The sequence below is a fragment of the Argiope bruennichi genome, chromosome 9, assembly GCF_947563725.1.
Source record: "Argiope bruennichi chromosome 9, qqArgBrue1.1, whole genome shotgun sequence".
NCBI lineage: Eukaryota > Metazoa > Arthropoda > Arachnida > Araneae > Araneidae > Argiope > Argiope bruennichi.
Genome location: NC_079159.1, coordinates 129,112,727 through 129,133,905, shown reverse-complemented (window position 1 = coordinate 129,133,905; position 21,179 = coordinate 129,112,727). Strand labels below are relative to the sequence as shown.

At 26.4% G+C, this 21,179-nt stretch overlaps 1 protein-coding gene across 2 annotated transcripts in view; it reads right to left on the bottom strand.

Moving 5' to 3' along the window:
- LOC129983766 (rab3 GTPase-activating protein non-catalytic subunit-like) overlaps positions 1-20,805 on the bottom strand; it is an 86,217-nt gene extending 65,412 nt beyond the window's left edge. The window contains exons 1-10 of one of the 2 annotated variants that reach the window (XM_056093387.1): positions 20,594-20,805; positions 18,592-18,777; positions 17,028-17,106; positions 16,877-16,927; positions 14,852-14,927; positions 13,740-13,841; positions 12,326-12,425; positions 8,573-8,671; positions 5,941-6,089; positions 3,970-4,052 (exon numbers count right to left, since the gene is read on the bottom strand). In XM_056093387.1, coding sequence (XP_055949362.1) covers positions 3,970-4,052; positions 5,941-6,089; positions 8,573-8,671; positions 12,326-12,425; positions 13,740-13,841; positions 14,852-14,927; positions 16,877-16,927; positions 17,028-17,106; positions 18,592-18,777; positions 20,594-20,684 — 1,016 coding nt within the window. In that variant the 5' untranslated portion in view covers positions 20,685-20,805. Of the gene's footprint in view, positions 1-3,969; positions 4,053-5,940; positions 6,090-8,572; positions 8,672-12,325; positions 12,426-13,739; positions 13,842-14,851; positions 14,928-16,876; positions 16,928-17,027; positions 17,107-18,591; positions 18,778-20,577 lie in introns of both variants that reach the window. The other variant, XM_056093388.1, reaches the window with a different exon arrangement.
- Positions 20,806-21,179: the final 374 nt, after the last annotated feature.

Here is a 21,179-nt window from a genome sequence, read left to right as displayed (position 1 = left end):
AAATACTCTAGGAAAAAGTATCTTCTTTCAGTTTCAATAGTTCCACTAATATTCAAATACCTTGTAGTCACCAATCCTGTATCAGTATTTTTTCTCAGTTTTGGAAATCAGCACTGATCTATACAGAAGGAAAGTAGAGTGAGTAGAAAACTGAAGAGCTTCTGCTATTCAACAATCACAAATGGTGAAGTTTTGTTTTTAAAACTATAGTAACAATTTTTTATTTTTACAAATGTTAAGTAGTAAAAAACTAAAATTTTCCATACTTTCCCAGTTTTTAAGGAAAAATTTCAAATCTCCCTAATTTTTTTTGTTTGTTTTATAAATAATTTTTAAATACCCTGTATTTTCTCAATTTTCTCACTTCTCCCAGTGCAGTGGTGAACTTATATTTAAAATATATAAACTCGGATACGATAGAAAAAAATTATTTAATGGAAATTGAAATTTATACAAAAGCAAATCATCTTTTTTTATGTCTGCTTTTGAAATAAAGCATTTTAATAGTAAATATTTTGAGTTAAATGTCTCCAAAAGCCAAATCTAACAGCAATAATTTATAAGTGAAGAAAGCTGCAAAATAACTGCATAATAATACACACTAGATATATTTTCAAAAACAATATCAAACAAGTTCCTTTTTTTTAAAAAAATTATTCTGCCATTTTTTTTTTTTTTTTTGGGAAAATAAAAAGTTTCTAACAAAGAAAGAAACCTTAATTATAATCCTAAATTAAAATGAAGTTGAAAGTCGGTAATTAATAATAAAATCTACAAAGCAAAAAAAAAATTCCAATTAAAAAAAATGTTTTTAAAAAAAAGTATCAATCTAAAGTAGATGTAAAAAAAAAAACATTTCTGTTAGAATTTAATTTTTATTTCCTAACTGTTTTAATAAGTAATTATAAGTATTCCTATTCTGCAAGCTGCTATTACTATGCATATATCAAAATTAAAATAAAATCTCGTTCTGAATACATAGTTGCCAATTATATCCTTTTAACTTGTGACTTAGAGTGTAATAAGACAGAGTATGTAAGTGGGGATATGATTTGCTCTCTCATGTCTTAAATAATGTTAGGAAAACTCAACAGAGGTGGCATTAGCCCTTTTCGACAACTGCTTGACCCCCCCCCCCGTCGGCGTGAGATTGAAAATTTTGTCGACAAAACTTTCCACCACTTCAGAATGATTGTGGAAAAGCTGCACATTCTCGAATATGATAATTTAAACACCATCTTAAAATTAATATGTTGTAAACAGTTGAAATATCCAAGTAACGGTTAAAGAAGTTTGATTATGTTTGGCAAAATAATCGATAGAGTGGCATTTCTATAAAATCCTACATTTTGCAGACAATTTTCGATCGGCTGACAATGAACGCCATTCGATAGATGTAGAAGTTAAATCTGCAGATTTTCAGGCGTTTGATTGAAATGTCACTCATGGATGCTTCTAATATGCATTACTTTTGGCAACATATCTGACAAGGTGAATATTTCATTCTGCTGACAATTTCTGGATGGCCTACTATGAACTGAATACGATGGAAGTCCACAAATTTTCAGACATCATATACAAATGTTGTTCGTTCAGCTTATAATTTACATTATTTTGGCAGAATAATCGAAAAAGTGTCAAGTGAGTAATACGTTGCATTTTTGTCGATTATCTTTTGTCTTTCAGCTATCATAAGTTATGAAAAAAATTATTTTCATCGAGTATTTTGATTATTTTCAAGTGGAAATATTAGGGAAACATACTTTTATATTTTACATGAATAGGGTGATAGAGTTGTTTTCCCTAATTCAGAATTCAAGGAATAATAGTTCTAAAATTAATCATCATTTATTCATATAGTTGTTACTTCCTTGGTAATGAACTGGTAAATTTATTTTATTTACTTCACAGTAAGAATTCTCTGACTAAAATCTAGTTAATGGTTAAAATAAATTTAATAAAACATTCTTTCTCTCGTCACTCTTGAGCATTATGTATGCTAAGAAATTTTTCTGTAGCCAGATTATATGAATTCATTATAAATCATTGGAATAAGTCATTTGTATACAGTAAATTAATTTTATTTAACAGTAAAATATACTTTTATTGCAATCTAATTTACTGGCTTCAATTATTATAATAAAGAAACATTACTGACTGCAAATGACGACAAAAAATAAATATATGTGTTATAGTAGATTTTTAGCTATACTAAAAGTTATTATACTTTATTTATCATGCTGGATTTCTAAAAAAATTCTTTCATAAAACTTTTTGAATATAATTTCTACATTCATTTTATATAGCTTGAATTATGAGAACATGCATTTTTCCAGTTAACATATGTCATTTTGACGCACTCTGTGTTTCTATCTATATATATTGCAATCCAGAATAAAATATATTTTTTCGAAAATTAGATCTTAGTACAAGGAAATCTCAAGAGTCTTATAAAAAAAAACTCAAATATTGACAATATTTAATTGGCCAATAAAAAAAAACTGATGACATTTTTTTTACAAATATCTTCTTAAATTTTTAACAATGGAAGAAAGTGTCACATCTGAATAAAAGGAAGCTAAAAAATACTTAATTTCTGTTAATTAATTGTAAAACTAATTATTATGAGTTATTTTGAAGCAAAATTAGAGAAATTATGACTGCCCTCCTTTCGAATTTGTTTTGCCCCCCCCCACATCGTCAAGTCTCTGCCGCTGCCTCTGAATCTTAATGCATCTATAAACATGTTTCTGCAAACAAAATGCTTCCATTGCTAAATTGCAATACTCAGTACACAAGCCTATAATTTAACATGCAAAATATATTAAATAAAATAAAAATCAGTTCACTGAAGAGTTTAAATTCAGACATTTTTTAAGAAATGCATAGAATCAAACTGTGGTCAGAGGTAATTTACCTTGAGATTAAAAGCTAACTCTGTTAGTTACTGTTTACACAATAAAAAAAAAATTAATATGATTAAAATATCATTTTATATTTTTCTGAAAAAACAATAAAATAAGTTTAATTTTCATGGTAACAATTTTTTTTTTTTTTTTTCAAAATTTTTAAAATCGAAAAGAAAACTACACAAGAGTAAAATTGGTTACAAATGCAATGATTTTTTTTTTTCATTCTATGATGCAAAAATATTTTCACAATTATTTTAAAAATAAATAAATAACCTTTATTTATTTATTTCTATTTAATTGACATGTTAATTAACTTGTGCACTCAGAAAAGTAGACACTAACTCTTCTCTTGTTTTGAGGAGCATATATATATATATATATATAATTTCAAGACTTGGATGAAAAATACATATACACACTCTTTATATTATATATATACTTAGATAGATAGAGAGAGAGAGAGAGAGAGAGAGAGAGAGAGGAGCAGCACGTCGAGCTAAATTTTCATAAAAATAAAATATTAAAGGGATATATATCTATATCTATACTACAGCTATGGAAGTGTTTAATATGATATTTGATGATTTTGAGAAACAAAGAAATAAAACTTAATGTAAATAAAAATATGGAATCAGAATTATTCAGATTTAGACTATTATATACTATTATATGAAATTTCCTTTATATAGAAGTAGAATAATTAAAACTAATATTACACAATTAAGACAATTTTGTTTCATATTAAAAATTCTTTTGTCATGATATTTTTTAACTTCAAAAAAATCTTAATCAAGATAATACAAAATTACCTTAAGCTTAAAACCCTTACAAATAGTTTTAAAGACTTTGAAACTTAATATAATTATACATATTCTGTATAATTATACAAAATCCATATGTACAAAAACAAATGTAAGACTATCCATTAAATCATTTTTATAAGTTAAATTTTATTTTTATAAACATTCATTCATAATTTTGGTAGTTTCAATTACTTTTTATTGCAAATAATTTCTAAAATTTTATAAAACAGTCGAACATGAAAGAAACTACTTACCCAGCACTATAACTTGAAATAAAATTCATAAGTTTTGAAGCAACAGCATGAACTACTTCAGCCAAAAATTGCTGACTACTACCCTAAATTCAAAAAAATTATTTCAGTATCTTTTATTCGGTTTCCATTCTCTCTTTCTCAAAGTTTAGAAACCAAAATGTTTAAAACTAACTATACAGACAGAAACTTTATGATTATATAATAATTATGAATAGAAATGTTTTTGATTATTAATTATTAAGATTTTTAAAAAATTGATGACATTCAATGTTGCAACATTTTTAATAAAATAAAGTGTAGTGATTTAGTTCGTTATGTATAGTACAGAAATTAAAATCTTGATTTAAAATCTCTTTCCCCATGTTATGTATAGTACAGTACACTCCCGATTATCCGCGGAATTGGGTGGCGCGGCAGCCGCGGATAACAAAAATCGCGGATAATCCGAAAAAAGCTAAAAACGGGTATAGCAAAAAGGAAAACAGTCATTCCAACTTTGAAAAATCGTTTTATGTACAATAAAACGTAAAATAAACAGCAGGAAATGTTTAACTAACGCTTAATATTTTAGTATATCACTCAAAACTAACCTAAAATGCATTTTGTTAATGAAAACAGAAAAGTGCTTTGTACTTACGAGAGGCGTCTAGGATACACAGAAAAATTAATACATATGTACTGTTTTAATACTGTAATGTATTATGTAATTACAAAAGCATAACTGTAAAACTGCACCTTTTTGAAAAAATCAGACAAAAAAAAAAAAAAAAAAAAAAAAAACTTTTTGCGGCAGGCGCGGATAATCCGCACCGCGGATAATCGGGAGTCTACTGTATAGATGACAAATTCTTAAGTGTTTAAAAAAGACATGTCTCAATTCATGTTTAACTCTCAATTTATGAATTAGTTTAATAAGTTAAGCCTAAGTTTAGCTATTTTTTATCCTTAAATTTCTTTCTATGCCCATTTTTAATTAAATAATTCATTTAATTCAAGCTTAACTAATAAATTTCTTTTACTACCTTGCTTTTGATTTAATTATTATTTCATAAAGAACAACGTAAATTTCACTTAATATAAAAATTCAAATTTTTTAAATTATTTTATTTTTAAATAAAACAGCTAAATTTTTTCAAATAATCTTTGATTCTATATTTGCAATATGTTTTCTTTTTTGTATGCTAATTAAAAATAATATGTTATAATTTTATCACCTTTATCTTGGTAATACTAGTATAATCTTTAATTCTATATTTGCAATACTTTTGTCTTTTTTGCATAGTCAATTTAAAAAAAAATTAGTAAATAATTTTCTTCTCTTTATCTTGGTAATGATAGTAATATATATAACTACTTTCTTATCAACAAAATTTTTAAAACTGCAACATTTTAATGTTGCTTTAAAAGAAAATCTGTTAACAGTTTTAAATTATCATCAATGCATAGATATAAATTATATAAATTTGATTTTACAAGCTATTAAGATATGAAATATATTCAGCAAAAGGAATGTTTTATTGAACTGATATTAGATAATTATTCATTAAAGCATAAGAATACATACAATAAAACAAATTTCAAAATTCATATGTCAAATGCATAAACTAAACTAAGGCTCTCAGTTTCAATAAATTTTCATGTAACTGAATCTTTACATACATTTTATTTCAAACATAGTACCTTTCCATATTACATAATTATTAATTTTAAACCCATTTTTCTTTTGAGATCTATTAAACTTAAATGTAAGTACACGTGTTTATTTGACTTTCATAGACATAAATTGTAAGAATACATAAATATATAATAAAAATGGTAGATTTATAATATAAATTAATTAGAAATTTACTGCAAACTTCTATTAAGCAATTTATTTTCAATTCTTTAAAGACAACAAAATTTTATTAAATTGCCTTAAAATATTATTATGAGTAGTGTAAAAAACATTTTCATTTATTATCTTAACCTTACTTCAGATGCATGATAATATCCAACATATGGATTGCATCCAGTTGTCATCAATAGGGAATTAGATGGAGCTGCAGGTTTTACAGCACCATAAAAGCCTTTGCGCACAGATTCTGTGACAAGATGATCAAATTGTGTTGTAGTCATAACACCTACAGGTTGCAAACAAAATGCAGGAGAAAAGAAGCAACTTTAAACAAAAAAAACTTAACAGCATTTAAATTAATAATTTAAATTTAAGAATGTGTACAGATTTAATATTTTATAAGATAGAATTATACAAATGTATGATTGCTACTACTCTATATAACATGTAGAAAAAAAATTATATGGTATATTGGTTTAGTTATTAGTAAAGTATATTGATATTGGTATATGGTTATTGAAATCAATTAACCTAGAGTGGAGGACAAATTGAAGTCTTCAAAATTAATCATTCTATCGCAAGAAAATTCATAAAATTAATTTTAAAAAACAATGAAACACTAGTAAATAAATATGACATGCAAGATAAAACATTTTATAAGTAAAATAACAATAGTATCAATTTCATTAAACACAAAAATAACTAAGGAAGTTGAATAAATGAAGTAAAGCAAACATCCTGAAAGTGGAAAATCCCTACGAATAATAAATGCATGTCTTATATTGGTGCTTTTGTGCAAAACTGTAAGTCTCAGCCATGTATAACTCATGAATTGAATTGGCTAAGGAATACTGAGTCCAAGCTTTACAGCATCCATGCTTTCTGGCTAAAATAGATGCCTAGAAAAATGGAAGTCCCTTGCCAAAATAATCAAAAATTTCTTGTTTCAATCCCTTTCTCAAAGATGGTTATTTGCATCTTGGAGGAAGACTACAATTTTCTTATATTCCATCTGATACACAACACTCTTTATTACTGGATGGAAAATACTCTTTTGATCCAGCATACCTACATGTCTCCATCATCAAGGTGTACATATAGTCCTTTACGAGTTACGCTCTACCTTCTGGATTTTAAAAAGACGTCAAGCTATAAAGCAAGTTCTTCATAAATGTCTACCTTGCAACCTATCCAAAGAGAAAATGTGGAAGACAAATTGAAACTCCTCTACCTTCTGAAAGAGTTGTGCCATCTGCTCCATTTACTACCACAGGAATTGATTTTGCTGGACCTGTAAATATCTGCTGCTTGAAACCAAGAGACACGGCTTATGCAGCACTATTTACTTGTGCAACAACATTCGCATTGCACATTGAAATCATGTCAGATCTCAACACTGACAAATTTCTTTTGGCACTACAACGATTTGTTGGACACAGAGGATTGCAACACATAATCTACACTGACAATGCTACCATCTTTCATGCAGCAAATAAGGAACTAATCCTGTTATGGCCAGCTTTGTCATCAGCTAAAATTCAAATACTAAGTCCAAAATGGAAATAATATTGCCCCACAAGGAACTTGATGGGAAAGCTGATAGGAACACCTGATAGGAATTACCAAACAATGTCTGCAAAAAGTACTTGGATGAGAACTTTTAGACAAGAAAAGTCTGTCCACTGTCCTCATTGGAATAGAAGCCGCTCTGAACAGCCGACTATTAATCTACGAAGAGTGAAAAGATGACAGCTCTGCAGCCTTAACACCAGCTCATTTCTTAACAGGACAAAGACTAATGGCCATTCCATCCAGCCCAGATAATGACACTAGGCTTAAGGGAATCTATAAGCAGCAGCAAAACTTACTTGACTTTTTTTGAAAAAATTGTGAAAGGAATATTTATTTCAATTGCAATCTTTTCATCAAGTTTCAAACCAGGACAATTGGCATCTATTTTTAAAATTTGGCTTATCTTGCATATTGAGTAGGTTTCTTTCTAAAGCACAGTTTAATAAAATTAGATTTTTTTTTTTTTTTTTTTTTTTTTAGTTTTGTGGTAATTATAGATAAGGATCAACTTCAAAAGCAATGATGAAAATAATACTAATATGGATACTTCTAAATAATTCTGAACTTTTCTGAAAAATACTTTGATGTATAAAAATACATTAAGCTTGGTTTTCTCATTGACATCTTTTGTCGCATCAATAATCAGAAATTCTCTTAAGAAATTGCAAAAATTATAAAAAGATTTTCAGTATTATACAAAAAAAAATTATGCTAAATCATGATGATCAAGATGATTTAATGCAAAAAACAAACAATTGGTTGAGTTGAAATTTCATCATTTCTCAAAAAGCTCAAGTTTCAAGTGGGATGATAGATAGATATAAATGAGAAGGTGTTTAAGACAAATATAAAGGTATACTAAAGTAATAAAAGTTACTGTCTACTAAAATTTGAAATAAAAAACATTTATTGTAATAACTATTAAGACCAAGGTAGAGTAATTTTAATAATTTTGTAGAATATTCACACATAATAATCCCAGCAAATTGCTTGGCTGCCAAAGATGGCTGGTTTATAATAAAGAAATTTAAAGCTTTTATTAAGTAGGTTAGAAAAACATGACTGAATTTATATTGGAAATTTATTGAAAGTGTTAAATTATATTTATACTAAGTTAATACACTTGAAGAAGAAGAAATAATTGCTGATAAATAGAATCTAGAAAATAAATAAAATAAAAATTAATAAAAATATTACCTGCAGCTTCACAATCTATGAGTTTATCATGTTCATGAAAGCCCCATTTCTTGTAAGTCAAAGGAGGTGGCTGAACAATTTCTTGCCTGCCAGCAGTTGCTATATAAAGCAAAAAATAAGTTTAAAAAATGCCGCTACAATAATATTCATTGAAAAATATATCATAACAACTTCAAATTAAAAAAATAAAGGAAATTTCTCAGTCTTATTTAGTAAATCAAAATATTTTGAACTAATTAGAGGTAATAAATACAAGAAATGATTCAGAGATTAAATCTCTTCTCTAATCACTTTAAGATTCATTTTTTTATATCAAATTATGGTTTAAACATTTCTAAGGACATAATAATTTTGTACTACAAAATAGAACAATCTCATTACATCTTTTTGGAACAGAAGAATTTTTATAATCATGACTTTTCTAAGTAAAATATTAACTGCAAAGAACATCAAGTCTACATTAAAACATGAGCAATATTAAAGAAAACATAAGGAGAAAATGGCTAATTAATTTTGCTTTAAAAATAAAGCCAAAATAGGAGAAGTTTACTGTTTTCATTATTATCTGTTTTTCCTGGCATAGTTTATTTCAAATTTTTACCATCAACAATTAACAGTTACACTGCGTAAAAAAAGTAGAAGGACACTTGATTTTGTAACAATAACCGAAAAATATTTTATTTTTATTAAAAAATTTTATTAGAAACATTTAACAAATATTTCAAAAATACAATTTTAACATCAGAATTATGATGTTCAAACATAAAATATTAATGGCAACAAAAATAGTTTCTCTTTTTTGAAACTTTGTAAAAAAAGTAGAAGGACAGCATTATAATGAATGAAAAAATAGTGACTTTAATAAGGAAGGGTCTTCCCATTGGTCTTTATAACTTCAAATATTCTGTTTGGAAGTGAATTGTATAGAGTTTGAATTTCAGTTTGACAAAAATTGTCCCACGAGTCATTCAATGCTTCTCGAAGCTGAATTTGCGAATTAAATTGCCTTCCATCAGCATAAACTCGACGAACTAACATTGCCCAAATGTTTTCCACTATATTAAGGTCAGGACTTTTGGCTGGTCATGGTAAAACATCCACATTATTTGTTAGGAACCAATTTTTGACTCCAGTCGCGGTGTGAATGGAAGCTCCGTCTTGCTGAAATTTCCACTATTCACCCCCCATGTCAGAGGCATAAGGAAGAAGCTCGGAATTCAGTACTTGAATGTAGTCTGTATGTTTTTGCCTACCATTTAAGAAAACCAGACTTGTCCTTCCTCCGTATCCAACAGCCAACCAAACCATTAAACTCCCTCCTCCCATTTGTCGTGTTGAATAGTATTCGCCTTCAGTCCCCAGACAATGCCAGTAGTGCTGATATCCGTCTGGACCGTTTAAGTTAAATTTCTTTTCATCGGAAAATATCACAGAAGTCCATTCTGTAGTTCAGGACATGTGCTCCTTAGCCCACGCTAAACGGTTATCAATATGAGCTTGTTTCCACTTAGGATGATGTTTCCGTTTTTTGAAAATGAATTTTTTAGATCTTTTAATATAGTTGTAAACTGTTTGTTTCGTCACATGATTAAGTCCTGCTTGATTTCTTGCCTTTGAAACACTTCCTTTGTTCTTCTTCAGCACACGAGCAAGTTTTCTTTCATCACGTGGTGTTAACTTCTTCGGTCTACCAGTCTTCTTTTTATTTCCATTTTTATAAGGATTTCTGATAAAGTTTGAAACTGTATTGGGGCTCACCTGCAACAATCGAGCAATCTCTCTGACACCTTTACCATCATTTTGATATGCGGAAATTTGCCCCTTTTGCAAATTGATCAAAGGTATTCCTTTAGGCATTTCTGAGAAAGGAGAAACAACGTAACTTTTAAACAAATTAGATTTTTTTGACAGAAAAGGATAAACAAAGTACAAAATCACTATTTAAATAAAGAACAACTTACTAAATTAAATATATTAGCAAGTGTCCTTCTACTTTTTTTACGCATCGGAAATTATATATACTAATTTTCTTAATAATATTAGGGGTAGATGTTTAATTTTTGCCTAAAATGAAAACAAGTGTCATTAAACTAAATCTGTATAAATATCTGGTAGTTAGGAGAAAATAAGAGATATTAATTGGCAAAAAGACACTGTCCTTCTACTTTTTTTACGCAGTGTAATGCTTAATTTTATGTTAATATTTACAGATATCTATAGAAAAAAATAAAAACTGAACTAAAATGCAAAAAAGGAAACCATTACTAATTCCTTATGAAAATTCCTGCTAAATACTTCCAATACAGTATAGTAATTTGTTGTTTATATCAGATCATCAACTGTTCCCAACTTCTATATTCACTACTAAGACGAAGCATGAAATAAAATATGAAATGAAAAAGAAATTTAATGCTTTTCAAGAATTACTGCAAATTATTCATGCAAACTATCATTTAAAGTGAAAAATAAAATTTAAAACTTGCTGATTGAAAACAATTCTTGCTTTTCTCAATTTGGGAAAAGCTCAAATTTCTAAAATAATTGCTATTATTTTGGATGCTGGGAAAAAAATAACAAAGAAATAAAAACAGCATGTTTTTAAATTATAGTAAAGAATAATAATCAATTAAGTTATAGTGAACTCATAATTTTTATGGGAATTAATTTATCAGCAACTTTAAAAAAAAAGTAAGTACTCTAAAATAAATATATATATATATATATATCAATAAATACTTCAATGAATAAAATTCTCAGAATCTATTTATTGTTATTGTTTGAATTAAAATATACAATTGATAATACATTCAAGAAAAGAATTAATCAATACTGAAAGCCATAATTAGATCAAAGCATGAAAGATTGGAATTCATTCTTCTTAAAACCTGCTCAAAATGGTTCCTAACTGGCATAAGAATAAATTTTGATTAGAATATTTAAAAATTCCTTTTTTGCAATAATTGATTTGCATCCCAACAGATGTGAAAACTTTAAAGAGTGTTTAAAAGCATTATTCATTTAACTGACTTTAAAAAAAAAGATGTAATTTCTCATTAAGTTAATGTTAATGTAATTTCTGATAGGTTTGGTTCCTTTTAATCCTTAAAATATTCTTCCTGAACCCAGGATTTATTATTATTATTATTATTACTAAATCAAAAGAGAAAAAAGTTTTAACCATGTGATTATTATGCCCCCCCCTAATTTTCATGTGATCTTCAGTAATGCATCTTTCATTTTTTTTTTTTTTAATTTAAATGCATACCTAGAGTTTTAAAAACACTTTTTAGTCAAATGCATAATTATATGCAAATTTTCAGGGGGAAAAAATGTCACAAGTAAAAATATTTATGAAATCTCTCCCCTAAAGAAAAATGAGAGTCTAACAAATAAAGAGACTTAAGGTGTCAATAGTGCACTAGACTTGGACAAGATGACATTTATTGATTTCTCTTGGGACAAATAATGCCGAACAATAGGCAGAAAAAATAATTTACATTAAATAAGGATTTTTAAAAAAAATACTTTTCAAAAAGAAAAGAACTGTCAATAATAGAAAAATAAAATTTAATATAAAATGCCTCATATGGAATATATTTAATTGATAAAAATGCAATTTCAGTGACTAAAGTAATGCAAAGTAACTATGTTTATATGAAAGTGATTGTTTGAAAACTTTTTTAATTCAGTAAAATAAAATATTAATGATTCAAAGTTTTATTTGAAGTTTGTAGTAAATAAAGCAAATCAAACCTCTTGCAAGCTGATTCCTACATGCACGCAAAGTTTGAAAGAGTCCAAAACCATCAACAGTAACAACAACAGTGGAAAACACAATAACAAGCTCATCAGGCTAAAAATAATAATAATAATTGTACTTTTCTGGTAGGAAAAACAAATATATTTATAAAAACGGTAGCAAACAAATAAATTAATAATACAGATACCTAAAATACATCTAATCACTAAAGAATAATTGTTAAATTAAAATAGAAAATAAATACTGTAAATAGAGACAGACAAAAAAATGCACAATATATAGTAGCTAGTTTTATCAAACTTTCAAAGAAAAAACTAGACTTTGGATTACAGGCAAGAGAAGCTTTTTTTAAAATATATAACAGGAATTTTGATAAAAGAACAAGTGCTTTCTCCTCTTTTGAAGTAATATAGAAGACAAAACCAGCAGTTACTCTCAACCACCAGTGGAATTACTGCTGTTGTTTTCAATGTGAAATAATATAACTAAACAGTAGAATTCCAAAGTTAAAATTATGAAACAAGTTTATTATTTGTATTCTGTAATTTTATACATTTTTTTTTTTTTTATAATTACCTTAACTGGCAAGGCACCAAATTATTTGGATATCATACTATTAATATTAGAAAAATTAGTCTTTAAAGTGAACGTTTTTTAATGAATTTTTTTTTAATTTAATCTAAATTCTTAAGAATATTTGATTTATAGATATTAAAGAAAATATACATAAATAGAGTTTTTATCTAAATTTTAGATAATAACTTAATACATAAATTAATTAGAAGTACATAAATTAATTAGAAAAGTGGAGTAATTTGTTAAGAAATTTTAAAACAATCAATGTATTTATATAAACAGTTTTAAACTACATCACTTCAACGATTTTGGCATCTTATGAGTGGTAAAAGATACTGATTTAAATAATAACTCACAAATGCATTTTTATGAAAGTGATCAATTTGTACATTTTTTTTCTTTCCCTTTTGTTGGAGGAGAGTAAAATGTCATATCAGTAACACTTGCAATTGCCTCTACCAAAGGAAGTAATCTATGTGATTCTTTAATCATTCTGCAATTAATTTATTACTTTTATTTTATATTACCTCATATATAACAGCTAGATTAATTACTAATGAAAAAGTAGATTGATGTTGATAAGAAATGAAAGCCACATATTACTGATAAGATAAAGTGAGAAAGCATGCTTCTGCTTTTCAACCTTCATCTTAAGACATATCTGAGAGACTCTTTGCCTGCCACAGTCACATAGTTAATCAAATGAAATAGCTGCCATTCACAATAAAATTACATAATTCCTTCGAATGAATTACTGCATCATCTTACAACTCAAATTTAAAAATATTTAAAGAAAATAAAAATATATTATAGAAATACTGGGATAATTACCTGGTCGGAATAATTTGAAAAATGATTAGGCACATGAGTTTTACATTTTAAATGTTCTACAGGTTCATCATGAAATTTTTGTGATAACAACTGTTCAGCATTCTATAACATGGAGTAGAAAAAATTAATACACATTCAGAAATTTAATAATTTTAAACACGTGGAACATTTTAATAAGTTTGCTCAATAATATTCAAATAAAATATTAGACAAAAAAAATTATTATATTTATTGCATTTAATAAATAGTAATAGAATTTTATATATCTCATTATTAGATGATATTGTAATTTTATGTACTTTTATTTTTGTATTATATATATATATGTACTTATAATATAAAAAGATAATATAATTATAACAATCAAATAATTTAAAAGTAGTATAAATGTTCCCCCTCAAAAAGAATTAAGAGATAAAGAAAATTCTATAGCACTATATTATGACAGCTTAAACAATATTTGTCTCCAAATAATCTTCTTGGGACAATATTAATCAATTTAAATTAAATTTTTAATTAAGTTTTATAATCTAAATGTCTTTAAAACTTCAGGGCTAAATTTGGAAGAAAAAAAGTATAGCTCTTATAAATACCGGGATAGCTATAGTATTTTGATATTTTGCAAACTATATCAGTTATCTTTAAAGGATCATTCAAATATAAAAATTATATTAGTTTACATAACATAACATATTATATAAGTTTATATAACAAATATTTAGTATATATAAACTTCTCCTTAAAGTGTTTTTAAAATTGATATCTAATTTATCCAAAACTGTTCCATAAGAAAAGAAACAATCTAATAAATTTTTTCTTATGAACAGAAGTCAAGAAAGTTTTTACTCAATCCTGTACCTTTGAATATTAATCTTCTCTTCTTCTTACTTTGAAATTTCTATAAAATATATAGTTAACATAAAAAAAAAGGAAAGCCTATTCATTTAGAAATGAATATTATAAAATGCATTGTGCATTCATTTATCAAATATAATATTTTAAATTTTTAAATAGTGCATATCAAATCACTTCAATCAAAAAATAATTAAAGCAAAAATTTTACACACTTAGAGATATAACAAAATCGAATCTTACTAAAACTTCATTCATACCTCTGTATATATTCGTATGTAGCCAGAAGAGAAACCAACAATAATACAAGTCCAGTCAGGACCTCCTTGTAGACTTCTGCATAAAATAGGTAACAAAAAAAACTGTCATAAAAGCTATTAACATACAAGATAATTATTATTTTTGAAAATGTTGAAAAGCAGTGTTTAAACCAAGTATGTAAATTTGTTTTCTGAACAGCAAATGATAAGTTAGTGTGTTCAAGCAATTATCTATATCTATACTTATAATAAAGCTCAATGTGTATGTGTGTGTGTTTTGGCGCTTTACAGGCCAGACCATTTGACCTACAGCTACCAAATTTGGTACATGTATACCTTGGAGGTCAGAAATGTGCACCTGGGATCACTTTTTTTGAATTTTTAATTAGAATTTTAATTATTAATTAAAAACTAACTTTTACACAAAAAATTCTTTATTTCCCCACCGTCAAATGAGAAAAACTTCAATTTTGAGGTTAGGTTTAGCATTTTTCGACCAATTATTTCAAATGATTCTGTTTATTTTCTTAATGTTTGATGTATTTAAAATTAGACATTGTTAATTAATCGATCTTTCAGATTCACTCTGAAGTAGTTTTGAATTAAAATAAAACAGAATAAAGGAAAATAAAAATTTCTAATCTGCATAGTGATACCCCAACTGGTGTAGAAAAATTCACACATTTGCGTTACCATAACTGCCGTTGAAAATTCACGCATGCACATTGTGTTTTGATTGTTGACAATATTATCAACGGGTGATTCTTGATTTAAATTATTTTTAGGTTAGTTGCATGCTTTTGTAATTAAATTGTATTTATGTTCGTTATATATTTTTTGTATATGCTTATAGTTTTTACATCGTTTTTTTAAGTATTTTTTAACCTGTTTTCTACCGGTTATTTTAAACGATTCTGTTTATTTTCTTAGTGTATCATGCATTTAAAATTAAACATTGTTAATTAATCGATCTGCTCATGATGAATTTGAGAAAATTTTGTTGACAAATTTTTGAGATATTACATAAATTAAGAAAGATATTCTTTAATATACACACTTAGGTTTAATGCTCAGTGATATAAGGTTTAAATGCTCAGTGACTCTGTTTTCAGTAATCATATTATAAAAAAATGTTTTGTTTCAGTAAAAAATATTATTATATTAATTGCAGATTAATCATTTTCACTTTAATTTAAAGCATAAATTCTATGGGAACTAACAGAAAATTAGAGAGATACATATTATGTTTCGCCATTATAACATTATAAGTGAATTATATGAATATCAAAATTTGAAGTTTTAAAATATTTTGATGAAGAAGCTATTGAAGTAGGAATTACATAAAATATTTAATTATTAAAATTTTAACAGGTATTAAGATTGGCGAACCGGCTGGTTGCCAAAGGCGGCTACTTAGAAATAAAACAATACAATAATGGATGTACTTTAAAAGATCAATTCTATTGAAAAATTTTCAAATGAAAACATTTATTTTTTTTTTTATTTTTTTTTGCCTGAACTGTAGTAAAATATTGTAAGACCATAGAAATTTCAATGCACATTCTTATATTAATTTCAAATTCTTTCTTTCTATTTAGTATAATTCCAAATTTATATTTTAAATTATTGTGCACAGAAGTGTCTAATATTTTACATGTATTCTGTAAGCCCATTGCAAATTCCTAAGAAATATATTTTGCTTATGTTTGATGTACATTTAAGAAATTTTCTCATTTCACTAAGGCAACACTTTTTTGTCTGTCAACCTGGTCTTCCTTTCTCCTTTCACAGGAAGCATGCTTAATTATCTGGAATGACCAAATTTAGTCAAATGATGAAAATCAAATAAATTTATTTATTGCAGATATTTTTTTTTAAAAAAACTTCTAGCTATTTTATGTTTTTTTAAACCTGGTCCATTACTTATAAGATGAAAAACAAACTTGCAAGTGTGTGTAACATTCAACAGAAATATGGAGAGAAAAAAATAAGCCTTAGTTTATACAATTATGCTAAAAAATTTACCTTTTCTGTGATGCCAATGGTAAACAAAGTATACTAGTAATGTTTTCATCTCTATGAAAAAAGAAATAAAAATAAATGCATATTATCTCATTTTAAGAAGATATATTTGCTACAACTTGATAAAGTTAATGGATAAAAGCAAAGAACTTACTTTTCAGCAGACAGTTTACCTTCAAATAAAGGAACAAATTTTAATTTGACTTCACTTTCTTCAGCAGCATCCCATTTTGCTAGGTTTCAAAAGGAAAATAAAAATTAAAGCATGGTCTGAAGAAACAGACAAACTAATAATTTTTTTTTAAAAAAATGAACAAAGAAGCATACCAAATTTGTAACATCGAAAACGAAGTTTTAACGTTAATTCATGGATGAACACACAAGTTGATCTTATCAATAAAAATTATAAAGTAGAATAGTCGGCAAGTTTATTGTGTTGCTCAAAATTAATATACAGGTTCATTTCTAAAGATTGTACTGTTGTTCAATCTGAAAATATGTCTTCTATGAATAAAAAAAGGGTCTGCATACAGTCATTTAGTTTAATTGTTATGAAGTCACCAAAAATGGTGAAAGGAAGTTTAAACCTCATTCTGTAAAACAAATAGCATATGTGAAGTTGATAAACTCTTGAATGTAAATGCTTTTAGAAGTGGATGCAATAAAAAAATATAGAAATGCTAGGTAGGAATTAAGAACGGTGAAGGCTGATGAAATCTATTCTGACTATAACTCACCAAATGCAATAAAATATAAAACAGGAGATAAACCACACATCTTGATTTTCATGTAGGATTTGTAGAACTCATGTTGAATGATTTAAATAAAATTTTATAAGCTTCATAAAAATCTGTGTCTCTACAAAATCTGTTTAATGTTCTTATTCATCAATCTTATCTCTCATATATATATATATATATTCTGCCAGATTCCCTTGACTTTTCTAGTGTATTCATAAAATGAAATTCGTAGATGAATTGGTTAGAAATTATAATAGGGCTGAAAATAAAGTAATCTTCTGAGAATACCTTGAATGTTTATTAAAACTTCATCATTAATTAACTAAAATGTAAATCATCAATCATTAGATAACTAAAATGTAAAAAATAAATATTATTCTTCAAAGCTGCAATGTATGTACTATAATAATATTGAAAAAAATATTAAATACTTAATCCATAGCAGCAACACTTTTTTTATATCAACATTTACTTTTGTACTACTACAAAAAAAAATTTTATGTTATTAAGAAGTTTTAAATAATTAACACATTTTTGTTTTTTTCTTATACTTGGGGGGGAGGGGAGAGGGAGCCCCACCTTATATTTGAAGGGGGGAAAAACTAACAACATCCCTAATGTTAAGTTAGTTAATACAATCACAAGTGTTGAAGTTTAGAAGTAACATTATTGAAGAGTACTGATGAGAGCAACCAAGGTTCCCAATGTAATGCTTTCTTCCAATGCTCTCTTTTCTAACTTCTCTATTCACCAATGAACTAAAATATTATGTTTCAAATAATCATAGCTCACTTTAATATATTCTTAGACAAGTTATCGTTCATTATTTAAAAAAATAGACTTCAAGCTTAAAATAAGCTAATTTTTGGTCCATCAATGATTGACAAACTTTTTGAAAGATATCTTAACTACACAATTAAATTCTGCATCCTACACCACAAAGATAAAACTTAGCTGGATCAAATAGAAATTACTTACAAGTAAAGAATACTGCCTGCTGTAGATGTCCTAAAGCTAAAACATCTACCATGGGTGACAAAGATGCCACACACTCTTGCATCCATGATTGTTCTCCACCTTTTAGTTTGATAGCTTCTGTTCCTTTCCCTTCAAAAGGATCTTCAAAGTCCCAGTCATTATTCCATGACTCTACTGAATAGTTATCTAAAATTGCAGCAAATAATAAAATAAAATAGTGTAAAGAATATAAGCACCACCTCCACTATTAGTAAAATAAATAATCATCTGTAACTAATGAAAAACTTTAAAAAATCCAAATCTATATTTATATAAAGATTTCTTTAATTTCTTTTAATAACTAACTAGTTTTAAAATATTGAGTAACATACATATAAAAAAACTCATCTTGACTCTTAAACATACTTGTATATAAAAAAAGTCTCTTAAAATACAAGATAAAAAAAATATAAATGTCTGATCATATAAAACCAATTATGTAAAGAATTTCCCCAAAACATCTAAATTATCAATTTTAGAGATGGTTCTTCACTGCTGCTTTTTAGTTACATAGCTTTGACACTCTAAGGAATAACTTAAAATGTATTGAGCAAGGAAAATAGCTTTTATACCATCAAGGGTTTTTTTTCAATGATGTTGGATTAACTCCCATTTTACTTTTTCATAGTTTCCAGAACTTTTTAAAACTATATTCTACTTACTATAATAACATTTTAATTATGTTCATACTTGTTCTCACCGGAATGAGGGAATAAGAGGCAATTTTTATTGAAATAAATATAATTCAAAATATAAATAATATTTTTATTAAACATGAACACTGACATTCACATTTAAAAGGTTTTGTAAATATGATCCTTAACAGCTAGACAGTTTTTTAGTACATACATGTAATAACTTTAATTTATATGCATTTTAAAAATAATTAATTGTTTAATCATTCAAAATCAGACTTCATGTGTGTGTTTTTGTCTTCTACCAAAAACTTGCCAGACTAAAATGACATATCAGAAAATTCCTTTCTAAAACTATATAAGTTCAACATACTTTCTTCACTCTTTTTTGACAGTGTTCCCCAGTGACAATGGTTCTTACAAAGAAATCTTGATAATGGATAAAAACTTAACTGCTTCCATAACATTATCAAAAATATAAATTACTGTTAAAGAATATCACATATGCTTACCTATAAATTAAAAATTATTTTATCTTTATATATATATTTCACAGTTTATATATTCTTTATATTAATAGATTAAATTTAAACAAATATGTTTCAGAATTATTGTATTTAATTAAAATAACTAAATATTATGTTTCTGATTTATAGCAATTTGTTTGAATTTTTGTATACATAGATAAACATGCATATTAAAAATACTTTATTTTGTCATTAAATTCTTCATTGTTAAAATCCCCTTCTAAGCTCTTTTTTCATTTACACATCAAAATACTCATTTGTCCCAGAACATTTTGCAAGCTTAATCGATGATAAAAATGTCTTTCTATATATACTGCTCAATATTATTAAATATCTTTATATTTGAAATTTCGATAGTATAACTTTTTAAAGAAAGATGCTTTATGGAAATAAATAATACAAAAAATCGAAGTTTTCCACGACCTACTTTTTCTTAAAATAAAAATAAAATAATCAGAAAAATATATGTAACCTACCAAAAAAAATTTTTTTTTATGAAAAATACTTAATACTCAAAAGAAAAAAATAATTAATTAATTAATTTTATTTAAATTCAAGACATATTATAAATTAAATACTATAATAGAAAGGAACTGTCAAGAGATTAAAACTGCATTAACAATTTAGATACACAATTTTATAACAAATAATAATTAACCGAGCAGAACTCTTCTGATACAAAAATTGTTCTAAAGATCCCTTGTCTCTAAAATTACCAAACTTTAACAAAAATTATTGAAGGCATAATTAAAAAAATAAATTCAATAACAGAAAGTCAGATGTACCTTTACTCCAACTTACCAGGAGTTACAGATTCGTCACCAAATTTAAGAGCAGATTTAAGAGACCGAATGTTAGATAACACAGCACGTTTACTTAAATGACAAGACATAATGCACTGTTGACTTCTGAAATTTAATTAATAAGAGAGTAATGCTTTGAAATATTTATCAACATTGGAAAAACAATTACTACGATTCATGAAGTAACATTTTCATAACACAACACACGGTAAGAAAACAAAACAAATAGCGGTTACAGTCAAAGTTTCATAACTATAGTATGAAAATTTTGACTTTATAGCCAATTTTGTAGCACAATGTGTAATTTAAGGCACTATAATTTCTAATAATCTCTTTTTTAAAAAAAACTGAATAATAATGAATGCTAAAACTAAGGCGCTTAAATATTTGATACATTCTATGTAAATATATTTAAACTTCTATTAAATATTATTTTGAACTTCAATAGCTTCCACTTGAGTTCAATTGGTCAAATGCATTATTGTGACTAATCCCATTCGGTCTGTCTAATCAAAAACTATAGGACAAAGAATTATAAACGTAACATGAAACCGCTTCTGTAAGTTAAAGAAACGACAGGTAGG